This window comes from Epargyreus clarus, unplaced genomic scaffold (assembly GCF_041222505.1).
Source record: "Epargyreus clarus isolate Ecla_fem2 unplaced genomic scaffold, WU_Ecla_fem_2.2 ptg000018l, whole genome shotgun sequence".
Classification (NCBI taxonomy): domain Eukaryota; kingdom Metazoa; phylum Arthropoda; class Insecta; order Lepidoptera; family Hesperiidae; genus Epargyreus; species Epargyreus clarus.
Window position 1 is genome coordinate 13,158,417 of NW_027332226.1, and position 15,277 is coordinate 13,173,693.

General features: G+C 35.6%; 1 protein-coding gene and 1 long non-coding RNA gene across 3 annotated transcripts; one reads left to right on the plus strand and one right to left on the minus strand.

Moving 5' to 3' along the window:
• Nucleotides 1-63: 63 nt before the first annotated feature.
• Nucleotides 64-3,837, plus strand: LOC140749441 (uncharacterized). The gene is made up of 2 exons (XR_012103100.1): nt 64-180; nt 3,269-3,837. It is a non-coding gene; the product is annotated as an uncharacterized LOC140749441 (long non-coding RNA).
• LOC140749437 (carotenoid isomerooxygenase-like) lies at nt 3,143-12,072 on the minus strand. Of its 2 annotated transcripts, XM_073082472.1 has the most exons (13): nt 11,970-12,072; nt 11,748-11,859; nt 9,348-9,494; nt 8,608-8,718; nt 7,980-8,074; nt 6,701-6,781; nt 6,190-6,270; nt 5,742-5,866; nt 5,301-5,474; nt 4,467-4,623; nt 4,063-4,124; nt 3,887-3,985; nt 3,143-3,443 (listed from the first exon to the last, which is right to left on the minus strand). In XM_073082472.1, the coding sequence occupies exons 1-13, from the start codon at nt 12,070-12,072 to the stop codon at nt 3,252-3,254; spliced, it is 1,539 nt and encodes a 512-aa protein (XP_072938573.1). In that variant the 3' UTR covers nt 3,143-3,251. The 2 variants fall into 2 exon arrangements, 1 of the variants encoding a protein (XP_072938573.1); XR_012103099.1 differs by lacking the exon at nt 4,063-4,124 and having other exon boundaries at nt 3,306-3,443.
• Between the last annotated feature and the right edge of the window lie 3,205 nt (nt 12,073-15,277).

Genomic DNA, 15,277 nt, shown 5'->3' on the forward strand with positions numbered 1-15,277 from the left:
TCTCGGATACGTAAATCTGCTTTGCACGTTGTGGCGATAGCCAGTGCTTACTGCTTCGGTTTTGTCCAGAAGTCGACCTTCAGTCGGATACTAGTTTTTACTAGTGACCGACCGAAGTGTCGGTTTCCGCTTTCGACCTAAAAAGATATTACGGTTTTTGCCAAAAATCGGACGCAGCTGGTAAGTCACACGATTTGCAATCGCAATACTCGCATCTTATCTTATTAATGAAGGTGCAACAGAGTTCAACGGACCACTTGCGCACGTTCTCGCTTGGACTCATTTTGAAAGAAATCAGGTGAGTAAGTAACTACTAAATACATATCTTCTTTGCCGTTATTAAAATAATTATAGTTCAAAAAACTAAAAAACACGCTTTTATGATAAAATCAACTAAAAAGTAGAAAATAATTTTCAATCTAAGAATCAATTAAGGAACAGTAAATAGTATAATTGTGGAAAAAGTGTGGAGTGCTTTTCGAACCTGATAAATGGAGCACCCCACACTGATGTGCTCACTGACTGCTCACACTGACCACATGATTTTATCATAAAAGCGTGTTTTTTAGTTTTTTGAACTATAATTATTTATTAATTTTTAGTATTTCTCGTTATAGCGACCACCATTATTCATCGTTTGTAAAAAAATCAAGTGTCTATCTATTACGATTTAAGACATAAAGCCCAACGACAGACGAACAGACCGCAGAGGGTTTCGTTTTAACCTTTGAGTACGGAATCCTAAAAATCATTCTACAAGAGGGCATTATAGATATGTTTCAGAACATTTGAGTTATAGGGAAATAACATTATTATTTTCTAAACTAAAAATCACGATATAAAAGTTACGCCTATTGAAACTAAATAGCAATAATTATTTGCAATCTAAAGTTGCGATGAACTTTGCTGAAGGTGCTTGAAAAATCTCGCCTCGAAAATCGTTAATCCTGAGGATGTTGATAAGGACAATGGTACAAAACTATTAATGTTTAAAATATTGAATTGTCATCGGTTCTTAATAAGTATGCCAAATTTCGAGTTAATCCGACGTTTTGAAGGGACTTAAAATCATGTTCAAAGATTCCGTTACATACTAACATACCAACATACCAACATACCAACATACCAACATACATACGTCTGAAGCTAATAAAAGCGTGTTAATTAAAGAACTGACGAATTGAGTACGTCCTCCTTTTTTAAGTCGGTTAAAGTGTGCATGTATCAACACAAGTACAAATATTACAAAATAAATTAAAATTAAAGATTAAAAGACTTTATTGAAATAAATCTCCAAATAGGTAAAAATAGTCCATTTTAATATAAAAATAAGATTAGGTAATTATATTTTCAATACGTTAAAAGCATGAAGTCGGCCATGTTGTCTGAAAAGCTATTCGGGCCGAATGAGGTCATGCCTTACACACATCACTATATCGCTAAACTTTTCTATGCAATGTTGAGACGTGACGTCAATAGCGGAGGCCATGACAAGCGCTAGCGTTTTCACGCTGAATAAAATGTATCTCCACAAGTAACAGCTGTAGCAGACTAGCTACTTACATCAGCGATTCGGGTTTTGGCGAATACTCACATTGACGCTGCATAATGTTTTTGCGCCATGCTGCGTTCGAAAGCGGCATTAACGTGCGTTTTATACTCTGCATTAACTGGCGCATCGCGATTTTGCGTTTTTCGTGCAAATGTGTGAGAGGTCAAGCGTTTGATCGCTGCATCTAGCTTCCGAAAAGCAACTACCTTTTTATTCTGTAACTAAATCGTCAATCGCCGATTCTAAATGTAGCACGTCCGCTGAGAATCTAAATATATTTTTAGCATCTGTTTGGAGACTTTAAAATGCGTGTAATTTTCTATGCTTGCACCTTGTACATTGTTACAATATATGTATGTTACACTGAACCTATACTGTTTCACGTCCTAGCTACGTCACATCCTTCCTCTCTATCTATCTTTCTAGTAAATATGATTTGAGGGTAAAATTATCTTACCTTTTACCTTACCCAACCACATTCTTGAAACTAGAGCACAGCACTTTAATACTGCTGTAATTGGCAGGAATGTGTGTGGCAGTGGTGCCTCCACAAGAGTCTACCACCAAACTATTTTACGTTGGCTAATTTTACGCCTTATTATCGTAATTTACCCAACCGAAAGTCCACGTGAACGAAGTCGCAGGCTGAAGCTGGTATAGAATTATTAAGAAGCCCAAAAAAAGCAAATAACATTTAAAGATGAGGTAAACCAACCATTTCATTGTGAAACGTTAATTTGTGACGTAAATAATCATAATGTTTATTGTAATGGGAAGCATTCCTAAAAAATGTACGTATATGAAAAACAATAATTACACCCACCTTTTCTATTTAAATTCGGAGTTAATTAATGGCACGTTAAATCTTTTAATTAGTCAATTTAGTCGCTTAAGTAAAAAATAACTATCATAATAAATATTTATTTTATGTTTTTAACCAATGTTTTACGTACAAAGGAAAATACTAATGTCATGAAAATTTTTTATTTGAAGCTTTTATAAAAAGTCATAAAAAGTAGGTACTTCATTATCTTTTAACAATATAAATATTTGCAAGTATTTCTGTATATACCCGTCTTTAATCTGTATTTTTTTAGGTTCTGCGTCTATTTTAATTCTATGCTACAGTTCTCTACTCTATAGCACATATGGACAACCATCGGTTTCTGAAACCTGCGCAGTTTAAGGGCGGCAAATTTTATTTAAGCCCGATGACGTTTAGGGGCAGATAAAGACCTCTTTATTTCTTGCATTAGTGTACTGTGACAAGCTGATCCAGATTAGTACAGACTCAATAGGTAAGGTATAAGGAATGGAAACTGCAAAGACATTTTTATGTAGAGGTGTGCTTATATTCGCCGCAAATCGAGTTGAGTAAGTCTAAAGCTGCCACCTTTTTTCGAACAACTTCATAAAATTCTTGTCACAAAACCAGCAAAAATTAGTTCTTTAGAAATAAATATAATCTTTTTGATTACATTTTTCTTGCATCACCAGAACTTATGGATTAATTTCTCTGTTATTTTTCAATATAAAATAAAAAAAATAATAAATAGATATTATTAGATCTAATTATTTATTATTCCAGTATTGACAAGGAGAATTTTAAAATTTATTATTTTACAATTAAATGTAAATTCTGAATCCTTTCACCAGCATTATACGAAACATTGCATAATTTAACCCTAAATTAGCTATATTAACTTCGTTTTTCAGGCAGGAACCAGCCATGCAAGCTCTTGGGCGAGGGCGTGGGCGTGCGGAAACTCGCGCGCGCCAGCTCTCGCAGCGAGCGCGCGTCCAGCACCAGCAGCGCCAGCTCGTGCGCTTCCGCACTGTCCGGCGCGCACTCGCGCACCATGCCCGATAGCAGCACGCCGTCGTCTTCCTCCTACAATATATATTAGAATTGTTTACTAAATGAGTTTTTACGAAAATATGTTTCTCATCTTTATAATTCCACTGAAACCGATGTTGCCTCTTTGTGCCTTAAACAAATAGCTAGTATGAATATTGAATACCTACGATATGTAACTACATAATTATTATAATAAAAAACAGTATTTTTAAATACAGCATAATGTCACACCTACAATTCATACAAATCCTATCCATCATACTTTGAGCTGTAGTGTAAAAAATAAAACAAAGATACGCTCGAAAATGTTCCCTCCACATTCAAGTAAAAAAAAACTTGATTAATTGACGTCCGCGTTGTAGAGGCCGTCATCATGACGGCTTTAGCATAACTATTCCTTTTACACAAGATTAAAATATCCGATGTCTATGTTGGTTTGGTTTTAATTTTATTAATTAGTAACTATATAGACAAACCTGAGCGTCAGGTCGAGCTATAAATACTGGTTCTCCTGGAGACCATCCCGCTTCATACCATAGCTTCGTTTCCCCGGTTTTGGTATCTATTTTTATTATCTGTAACAAATACATGGGAAGTAATTGTCAGATGCCTGTTCTAAAATTATATTTAGAAGGCAATCAAATATAATTACCGGGCAAGCATGCTCTATGTCAACATCTACGCCGCAGCCGTAAAAATATCTATATGGAAGCCCTGAAAACATTATTTATTTAACGTAACACATCTAATAAATGGTAAAGGTACAAAAGGGCAAACTTAATGCTAATTATTTTCTAGTCAGAGTTCGTGAAGAAAATTTGCGGCGGATGTTAGAAGGAAAGATAATTATAATAAATATTAATAGATAAAATAATAAACAAAACCTATGTAGAGTTGGTTACAGTAAGAGTAGATGACACAAACAACTATCCATAGACTTGGATGTTTTAGACGCTACAGTTACCGCTTAAGCATAGAACCGCCTTTTACAGAGTAGGTAACAGTATTTGTTTAAATATCCTAATTTGACTTGAAATTTATATATTAAAAAAATACCATTAAATTTGTCATAGTGTATCTGTGGTATTTCGCAGCCGATATCAGCTAGCAGCCTGCACTCCACTTTGCTCATCTCGGGCGCATCCAGAGGTATCTCAATTCGTCTTGGTCTACTGCGATTCCATGACGCGAAGTCCTTATTGGTTTGCATTCCCTAGAATTAACCTTAATTAATCTTTAAATATTTTAATATGAAGGTGGTTCGACTCCTTTGCGGTTCGACTCCGGCAGCACCACCGCCTCACCTATTTCTGCCTCATAACAGCAGTGTTGAGCGCTGATGTGTTCTGGGTTGTAGGGTAAGGGAGACATACTTTTTTTCAGAGGCGTTCCAGCTTAGTCCTCAGGGGTAGCGGCGCATCTGTGGCCGTATTATAAAAAAAAATCACTTATATTTTATAATACGGCCGACGGCGACATTTGTCAAATTAAGTTTTTGTATTTCGTACAGTGTCCAAAGAATTTACCTGAAAACGTTCATATCATACCAAATCAATTTATACAATTCACTGTTCTTGCTTTTCCTATATGAGCTTTGTTTACCTCGGTATCTTGTACATACTTTTGTACATAATCACTAGTAATGTATTGTACTAATAACTAGTAATGTGCTTTACTGCTAACATTTAGTGTTTATTCAACCGTCCCTGTTTTTCTCTACTTCTATTTCCATCTTTCCATCCCTCCTTCTTTACTTCCATAATTCTTCCTCTTCTTCCTAATTTCCTCCACTTCCTTCATTTCATACCGTACCTACGTAGGATGTTGCTGACGTAAATTAATAATTTATTTTGTATGCTTTCACAAATTCTCTTGTCTCAACTGACTTACCTCAATTGCTTTAACGTACATAGCCTCGATGACTCTAGCGTCTTTGTAAGTACACAAATCTACGAACAACTTTCCATCTTCTTCGTAGCTGTTTATAATGTGGAAAAACATTAATGTCTCTGTTCGATAGCGTTTCACGACCCCGTTGTTACGATTTATCACTACTATGCACGTCTGGAAGAAATATATTTTTTTATATATAATTCTGTGTTTTTATATATAATTCTCATTCCATTTTTTGTTTTAATGATTTCTCATAAATTCATAACCTTACTGCCTTTTGATGGTAATCGTTACTTATTTCTATTTCTCATTAATTATCGTAAGTAATCAAACACAGAATAACACAAATGAAATACATAATTACTTAATATCAATCAAGCCAAAATTCGATAAAATGACTTTAATTTCGTCATAAAACTCAATTAAAATCGAATTTACCTCTTTATCAGGATACCATTTAAGGCATGTGGAAAATGCCTCTTTATACAACTGGTTTTGAATAAAACTGTACAGTGATAAGGATAGCGGCTGTTCAATTAAAACAAAGTGATTTTCTGTAACTCCTGTAAAATATTATTACCAGCGGTTAATTATATTGGTGGGTGGCACCATGAAAAAATATAATGATAGTGACATAAATGACTTTAATGACAAATAAATAGGTGCAATACAAATAGTTTCATTCCATCGCTATCGTCAAGATTATTGTTATAGTTAACTTTAAAGCAAATTAGCAAACGGGATTTCGGTGCAACCCACCCTAGAAGGCGAACGACAGCAGACGATTCACACGTTTATCGGATGATAAGGAGGATTCCTTAGGTAATCATTCCCCTTAGATACAGGAAAATGAATAAAACACATACATACGATACGATATATTTACCGAAAGAATGCATGTAGGAGGGATACATGGTCCTTCGTGGAGCTACCGTTGATACTATGTGTGCCTTATCGAACATATCACCTGAGAAAATAGCAAGTATATTTATGAACATATGACAAATAAAGTAAGCGATTAGGCAGACGGGGAACCCAATGGAAAATAATACAGATGTAATCAAGAAAGACATACAAAGTAACCCATCACTACTAAAAATTGAATAACTTTTTGCACGCTTTACTAGCCATATACCATGACTGGGGTAACTAATTAAAACAAGTAATTATTATTAAAAAATAAAACTCGGCTGCCTTATAAAAATTAAAACTTTCACAATTTAGACGAATCCAAAGCTTCTTAAGACACTTCATGATAAAATTCGTGAAGCCGTTTGGGTAGTGGGGCATGCCAAAGAATGAAACATATATTACAAAGGGTCGCAAAACATTACTCTCTAAAATGGAGTGAAAATGATTTCAGCTATGTAATAAATTAATAATGTTTTAGTTCCTACCTTTTTCCGTAAATGGGAACTTGACAATAACATGTTGTAATGTTCCTTTTGACTTAGCTATACCCAAATTGTAGACATCACCTGGAATTCAGTTAATAGTTATTATGTCTACCATATCCTGCCACATATTGTTTATATAAAATTTGCATACAATTTCAATTTGATTGTTTGAATTAGTTCAGCAATTTCCAATATTAGTTTGTACAGAGAAATAGACTAAAATGTTGAAAACCTCTTTGTAAAGTTGTAGTCATGCAAACCTTTATGAGCTGAAGGTTATTTTTAACAGACTTCAAAAAGGAGGTGGTTATCAATTCGGCCGGTATCTTTTTTTTTTTATGTATGTTCACCAATTACTCCGCCATTAGTGGACCGATTTTAATAATATTTTTTTTATTGTGTAGAGATGAGCTGGAAGTTGGTCCCATTTAAATATGGTTAGGATCCATGGATGGGTTCTGGAGAAAATGAGGGGAACTCCTCCACCCATGTAAATATAACAGCCATAACTTCGCCGTTTATGAACCTATTTTAATGCCTTTAATTTCATGTGTGGACAATTGCTACAAGTTGGTCCCATTAAAATATGATGAGGATCAGAGTGGGTTCTGGAGACAAAATATGTAACTCCTCAACCGATGGGTATAATTGAGTTTTGTTTGAAGATATTTGGTGTAGGTTCTAATGAAATCGCAAAATCAGTTTATCATTGACTATTTAAGGGTCTGATAATGTGGCTCGGAGTCAAAATATGTAACTACCTATTTAGCCAAGCTCAAAAAAGTTCCAAATTTTTGACGTACCTATATTTATTTTTATTTTAATGTTATTAGTTATAGCTACATAGTTTAATAGTTTAATAGTAATTTTATGTATGTATATACATTCAACGCATGTTGTGATTACCTGTCATAGTAAGAACAGTTACCCAATAAGATAATAGATATGATTGTACTGTATATGATAGTCACTGCTGTATCTTATGTTGGTAGTCCCGAATAAATAAATAAAATAAAAATAAAATAAAACTCCTCAACCGATGGTAATAATTGAGTTGTGTTTGAAGATATTTGGTGTAGGTTCTAACGAAATTGCAAAGCCAGTTCATCATAGACTATTCAACGCGGTACCAATCAATGTAAATTCAGGCCTTACCTTAATTCATGATCACGTTTATACAATTTTATATTGTATTAATATAAATGTTAGTATGTCATCACTAAAAAGGGTGAAAAATTTTGATGTCTTAAATATATTTATGTATGTATAATATGCTTACCATTCCGCATAACATGTGGATGAGCTGTGTGGGTCACGACTACAGAGTCCAATGGATTTCTTTTTTCCAATGTTTCTAATGTAACTGGGTCTATGCTATAAAAACCAATAAAAATTATAGTTTTTAAATATATTAATAAACCGTTTATAATGTCATCATTGTTAATTAATCTCTTATTTCGTTAAAGATTCAGTCTCAAGGTAGTAAGTTAAGTTTATTAGTGTATCATTTACTTTGTAAAAAATGATTGCAATTTATTTTTTACAGGTACAATAATTATTTTCTCTTGTTATTAATTATATTTAAATGTGTTCCATGCTTAATTTTGCATTTATTTCAGCCTTTTTAAAATGTATATCTTGCTTTCATTAACATGTCATTTATCCATGATAAGATAACTTAGAAATTACGTTGACTTTATGCTTACCTTGACGCCATGAACATGATTTTATAAGACACTTCGACATAACGCATTCAAATCAGTATTAAACTTATTCGTTTAATTTACATCACCTTTTTAAGAGCTAAGAGCACAAACATTTTTAAGTAGGTTTTTTTAATACCGAACCTTTCATACGCCTTTTTTGCATCATTAAAAATTGTTTAAGTCGGTGATAAAAATACTTACCGGTGTATTGTCGAAACCTCTGTAAGAGTGTAGATCTCATCTCCAAATGGATATACGGAAACCATCGTATTATCGGTCAAATGTCCACCAATTTTGAAAACAGATGCTAATCTAAAAACAGATTTGACTAAACTTATCGGTATGATTTTTCGAAACGATGAGCAGTTTGCAAATCAAAGTTGTGAGTTATTTGAACGAAGAAAAACATAGTGCGGAAAGCTACTTGTTACAATCTGAATATACGTAGTTGTGTAATCAATATACTTAATTACTGAATTAAATGTAAATATGTCGTCCCCGACACTGATAGCAATGCTATTTGACTTTCTAACCCATACCACGTCCGCTCGAGCCGACGGTTGCGCAGAGACTGACTCACGGCTCGCAATCACCTAATGACCTTCAAAACAAATACTCACCTACCCACATATTTTTTGTCGTACTAAATTCGTGCAAAATAACAACGTAGTATTCCAGGTTTGCTTGCCGATTCATGAATCAAAATTTAATGAGTGTTATCCACCTGCCATTGAATACTGCTGCTTATGGATACTTGTAACCAACTTCATATAGAACTGGTGTTCTACTTGAAGCCGATCACAGATACGTAAGTACTCCTGAAGACTAACATGGTCATATAACGTCAGTCCGTCTATAACTTCCACCGCATCGCCAGAATTGCTTCACCCTTAGGAAAGAAGCATTATTCAGAATTTGTTTCTCCAATTATTCTTTATTACCTGTCAAAAATCGTATGGCATGGATCTGGCACTGATTTAGTCCCAAACTCAGTGAACAGGATCCGCTGTGCTCTGTGGTTCTTCTGCCAAGTATTGGTACGCACAAAGCGACACTGGTATGTCACCCGGCCATCCTTTATGTGAAACCTGAAAATACATAAATATCATTCATCATCAACCCATTACTGTCCACTGCTGGTCACCTCTCATAATTAGAAGGATTAGGCCATAGTCCACCGCGCTGGCCAAGTGCGTATTGGTAGACTTCACATACCTTTGAGATTCTATTTATAAATCTCTCAAGTATGCAGGTTTCCTCACGATGTTTTCCTTCACTGTTTAGCAAGTGATAATTAATTTCTAATATGCACATAACTTTGAAAAATCAGCGTGCCTGGGATTTGAATCTCGGTCCCCTCGATCGAGAGGCCGAGTTTCTTAACCACTAGGCTATCACTGCCTTTTATAAATATCATTAGTTAATATATATCATTTATATTTTAGGAATTATTATTTTACTTCACGCTAGCCAAAAGGAAGACTAAAGGAGATCGATAGTGGTTATTTTAAATTTAATATGGAGGTCTGACTCCGGTTCCAAGAAGTCGATTCCGAATATTTCAATCTCCGATTTTCCCCCGATACTAAAATCGGACTTTATCATAAGAGGTCACTCAAAGCGCAGCAGGAAATTAGGTACATAATATTATTATTGAACACTTGTTAATCATATTTTTTACTGTTTTTATATTATTGCTTATCATTTAATGACTGAATGTTTTGCCACAATGATCACGTTGTCTATAAACGGTACAAGTAGGTACGGTACCTACTACATTAGATTTTGAATAAATCTATGTAATTGACGGTATCAAAAATATTATCTCAGGAGCTACTTGTTTATTACATTACATAATGCAAAGTAAATTCTAATAATGTTTATCTGTTTACCTTTGATAAGTAAAATAGAAAGATATCACCGCCTTGTAATTTAATGAAACTACAAAAGGATGATCTGATGTCTGTCTGTCTGTCTGTCTGGTTGTCTCTTCTTCACGCCTAAACCACTGAACCGATTTGAATGAAATTTTGTACAAAGATAGTCTGAGACCCGAGAAAGGACAAAGGATAGTTTTTATCCCGGAAATCCCACGGGAAGTAGGGATGGCGATCTAACATCGATTAATCGGAGAATCGATCTTTTGGGCCAAAAAATCGATTATTTTAATCGATATTAGTAAGAATTTAATCGTAAACTATGAATTTGATCAGTGATGATCTTAAGCAAAGTTGTTGTCCTTGAGCCCACGAAGGTTTCAGAGTTGGTCCATTACAATGAAGGTACGAATTTTCAGTGTATGTTAGTATTTCATATTATTTTCTTTTAAACGCGGGCGAAGCCGCGGGCAAAAACTAGTAATTTATGATTTATTTTTGAATTCTTGACAAATAAAAAACATTTTTAGACAAAGTTTGCATACTTATAAGTAACTAATACCACGTAATTTACGTTATAAATAAATAACTATTTCAAACATTTTAGGGACATTTTAGGACAGAGATATGGCAAAACTTTATTTACGCAAGAATTTCAATTCTATTACATTTTCTTGTTAGGAATGATCAATCTATGTATTGTACTTATCTAAGCTGTTTACCTCTAACCATTATTGTGTATTTTATTTCAATTGAGATTATAATCATCTCGTTCCCGGTTGTACCAAATAACGTGACCTTTGATATTTCACCTATTTCATTATGAACATGTTGCTATAAAAATATTAATAGAATTAACAGAATCAATATATTGTAAAAACTGGTTGCATCAGTACCTATTTAGTAATTAAATGATGGATTAGTCTCTAAATTACATAAACAGTAAATTATTGTTATGGTTCCGCAGCCAAAAGGTGCCAACCGAACCCAGGATTAAGGCTACGCTCCAGATCCGCCTCAGATCACATCATCATCAACCCATTACTGTCCCACTGCTAGGCACGGGTCCCCTCTCATAATAAGAAGGATTAGGCCATAGTCCACCGCGCTGGCCAAGTGCGAATTGGTAGACTTCACATACCTTTCGAGATTTTTTTTTATAAATCTCTCAGGTTTCCTCACGATGTTTTCCTTCACTGATTAGCAAGTGATAATTATTTTCTAATACGCACATAACTTTGAAAAATCAGAGGTGCGTGCCTAGGATTTGAACCTCAGATCCCTCAACCAAGACGTCTAGTTTTTCAATCACTAAGCTATTACATCCTATCACATGGATGTACCGTAATGCAATTATTAAGGGTTGAAACTCGGCCTCGTCGTGGGGTGCGGGCCTATGCCCAGCAGTGGGACAATAATGGGTTGGCGAAATACATAATACTACGACAAATAATATTCAAGTACCTGTGCATAAGGGCGGAGCCATCGAACACGTGTTGAAAACGTGACGATCCAACTTTGAGCGACCCTGGACCATTGCGAAGTAAGGTACCTTGAACCCAGGAGGGGACCTTACCTAAAATTAACATAAACCAGGCAATCAGAAAACATTAGAGGGCCAAGGAGCAAATGACTTAATCCAATATTTTAAATAATTATATAGAACTGTACTTATAACAACTTTACCTGTAACGGTACCCTCTAAGGGATCGATGACCTCCTCCTCACAGGTCCTAAGCCAGACATTTAGGTCACAATTTGGATACAGTTTTTTTCCTGCTTCCGCCATCATATTATTCTTCTTCATGATGTTTTCCTTCACAGTTTAAGCAAGTGATAAATGCTATGCAGTTACGAATACCTATTAGATGTTGTTGGAATTGTAAATTCAATTAAATAGAAATAACTAACAATGCGAAATTAAATTGAATTGGGTTATAGTTTCGGAAACCTATATCTATACTAATATTATAAAGAGGAAAACTTTGTTTGTTTGGTTGTAATGAATAGGCTCAAAAACTACTGGACCGATTTTAAAAATTCTTTCACCATTCGGAAGCAACATTATCCACGAGTAACATAGGCTATATTTTATATGAAATATATTTGCTAAATAGATTTTGAGGCGGTACAAAGTTTGCCGGGTCAGCTAGTCTTAAATAAGTAAAATGGTAAATCATCGTGAATAATTTAAGACTGTAAGAAGGACTATACTAAAGTTGCAACTGATACCTGATTTTCCCAGGTCACTGACGTGGCTGTCACAGATGTGATGCTTTTCTTAAGGATTAAGTTAGAAACTTCTCGTATAAGTGCTTGCTTTATTACTTATTCTAACTAACACCAAGCAGCGTAACACAAAGTTATATGAAACCAGTCACAGCATTTCCACTCCTGACGTCTAAAATAGTGTCTCATATGTAAGTCACCCAGTATTCACACCGTACCACCGAAACGCAGAACTGCTTTACACTTGAAATTAATGTGACGCTAGTACCCCTCAAGCAAGCTATATTGCCTCTACATTTTTTGCCGTTAGCTATGATAAAATCATTTCAACAATTAGAAGGATAAATCACTAACCGTAACTTGTTTACCTACTTCCTTAATCATACAAATTAACCTTATTAAAGGGTTATAAAAACGACGTAATTATATCATATATAACGAAGTAAAAGAGGTTAAAAAGCGTGACGTCAGCACCGCTGACTGTGTTGGTGATGACTCACGTTCAAATCTTCGAAAGCAAACCACACCAGAATTGTTGAGCTTTGTTTATTCTTCGGGCAGCATAACGACGTCCTAAGGAGGTCCGTACTGTTCCACAGCTCAAGCAGTACCTAATGCCACGATGTCGCCAGTACGGCCCTTTTTATAGGACCGGCACACGTGCACTTGTTTCCCAATTTAAGATACAGGTAGTTTAACCTCAGGTGTTTAATCATTTCATTTTATAATAGGGGAACTGCCGTATTTGCTCCGACACGGTCATTCTGACAGGCGGCGCGTGCTCTGCGCCTGCCTGCGTTGTGAAGTTGAAACTCTGAAAGAAAATAATTTCTTTGAGGCAGGTATCTGTAAACAACACATGTTGCCATTACAGATTACAGATGGTGTTATAAAAGCGGCACATTAAGACATTTCCCATGCACCCGTCTTGTAAATAAATATGGGTCGTTTTTATGAGTTCTATCCACAGAACTGTCATAATGTTTAGGTTATTTAAAGTTTCTCGGCGATCTGTGGTGAATACGTGTCTACCACGGCTCCACAAGGGTAACTCGTGGTAGCTCAGAGGTATCACTCTCCAGATTATTTTTTGTTATATTTCTCGAAGATAGAGATGATGCTGTGGCGCTGAGCGGTCTTGAACGCCGTGGTCCACAGGGGCTCTAAAGGAAAAAGGAACAGGGTCGATGCTGTGGCGCTGAGCGGTCTTGAACGCCGTGGTCCACAGGGGCTCTGAAAATTTGTTGACATAATAAATAACTTGCTCGTCGATAGTCGATAAGTAATCGATGCTGTGGTTCTGAGCGGTCTCGTACGCCGTGGTCCACTAGGTTTATGAAAATATTTAAAATATCAGACGAGTAATACGGGATATGGTAGGTTTCATGAAGTTGTAATTAGCGTTAGAATAGGATTTTCCAATATTTGAGATTAACAGAAAAATAAAATAACTGCTGACCGGTTATTTAGGACATTGAACCACCCTCTTCATGGTCTGCTGACACTTGGGATGCTGTTACTAGTGACGAAGTTGTGGATCCACCTCCTGTAAAATTCCTTCTGCAGATTCCGCCGACACGGTTTATAATTATTAACTATTCCCTATAGAACCTATTTGGAGAAACGCAGAAGTTCAATGTTGCTGTCCAGGGAACTCGTCCATTCGTCAGGAATAAGGGAAAAGCTAAAACATTTTTTTTCTTCTTTTTTTTTCAAGTGTGTTATTACTGGTGACCTTCTCCGACTCGGCCATCGTGACGGAGTCACACGTCCTCGTGTGCTGTTCCTGTAGGTCAGATAAACAAACTGAATATAAAAATTTCCACTCGGCTAATCCTGATTAACTCGTATTAAGGTTATTAGCCACCCAACACTACGATATCGTATCTCCACATCACAAACACCTTTAATGAGCAGTTAGAAATAATGAGGGTACCCGCAAGTTCATTCAAACACTAAATAATTCTTATCAAACAGTGATCACATTTTAGTGATTAAATTCTTAAACCGTGAAGTATCTCAAGTACGTTAATCTTTTAAGCGCACAAAGTCACTTACCGAAACTGCACTTACTAACTCACCACCTTAGTTTTATCACAGTCAAAAAGTGTCCTGCCTTATGGCCACCCAGTCCGTTCGAGGTCTACACAAGTACAGTGTAGTTTCAATACCACCAATAAGTAGTTTCTTAACCTGTGAACACTCAAACATTAGGTGAACATTATAAAATTATAAATTGAAACAATAAACCACATAAGTATCAAAAGTGTCGCCCATATGCAATAAACTGTCATACTACACTAAGGCTCCAGCCTAAATTGCACTGCACCCTGCGTTCCGTCCTGCCATAACCAAAGCATCCGTCTGTCAGAATACCGATGGCGCGGCTAAGGCCTGGTCCGATAAGCAATCCAAGAGAAAGCACCAAACGCACGGCCATTGTCTAATGTTTGTCCAATGTCCATGGTACGAGAAACAATAAACGTCACCATTGCTCTCCACTTGTGACGTCAGCACCGCTGACGTTTATGTTTATGATATGATATGACGTGATGTTTATGATATTGGCGAAATTTAGTTAATAACCATCTTAATAACCAATCACCACTTTATATTTTAAAAATGCATATACCTACTAATGAAGCTACTTCCTACTATGATAAAAAATACTAAAAATAAAAATAAATACCTGGTACGGAACCCTCCGTGTGCGAGTTCGACTCGCACTTGGCCAATTATTTATTACTACCTCCGGAGTTAATGAA

Bases quoted from the DNA above. Each gene is read 5' to 3' on its own strand.
- LOC140749437 (XM_073082472.1), bottom strand. From the start codon at position 12,072: ATGGCGGAAGCAGGAAAAAAACTGTATCCAAATTGTGACCTAAATGTC. The intron at 9,495-11,747 runs GTACTTGAATAT...ATGTATTTTCAG, and splicing joins GGCTCCGCCCTTATGCACAG to GTTTCACATAAAGGATGGCC. The intron at 3,986-4,062 runs GTAATTATATTT...TATTTGTTACAG, and splicing joins ACATAGAGCATGCTTGCCCG to ATAATAAAAATAGATACCAA.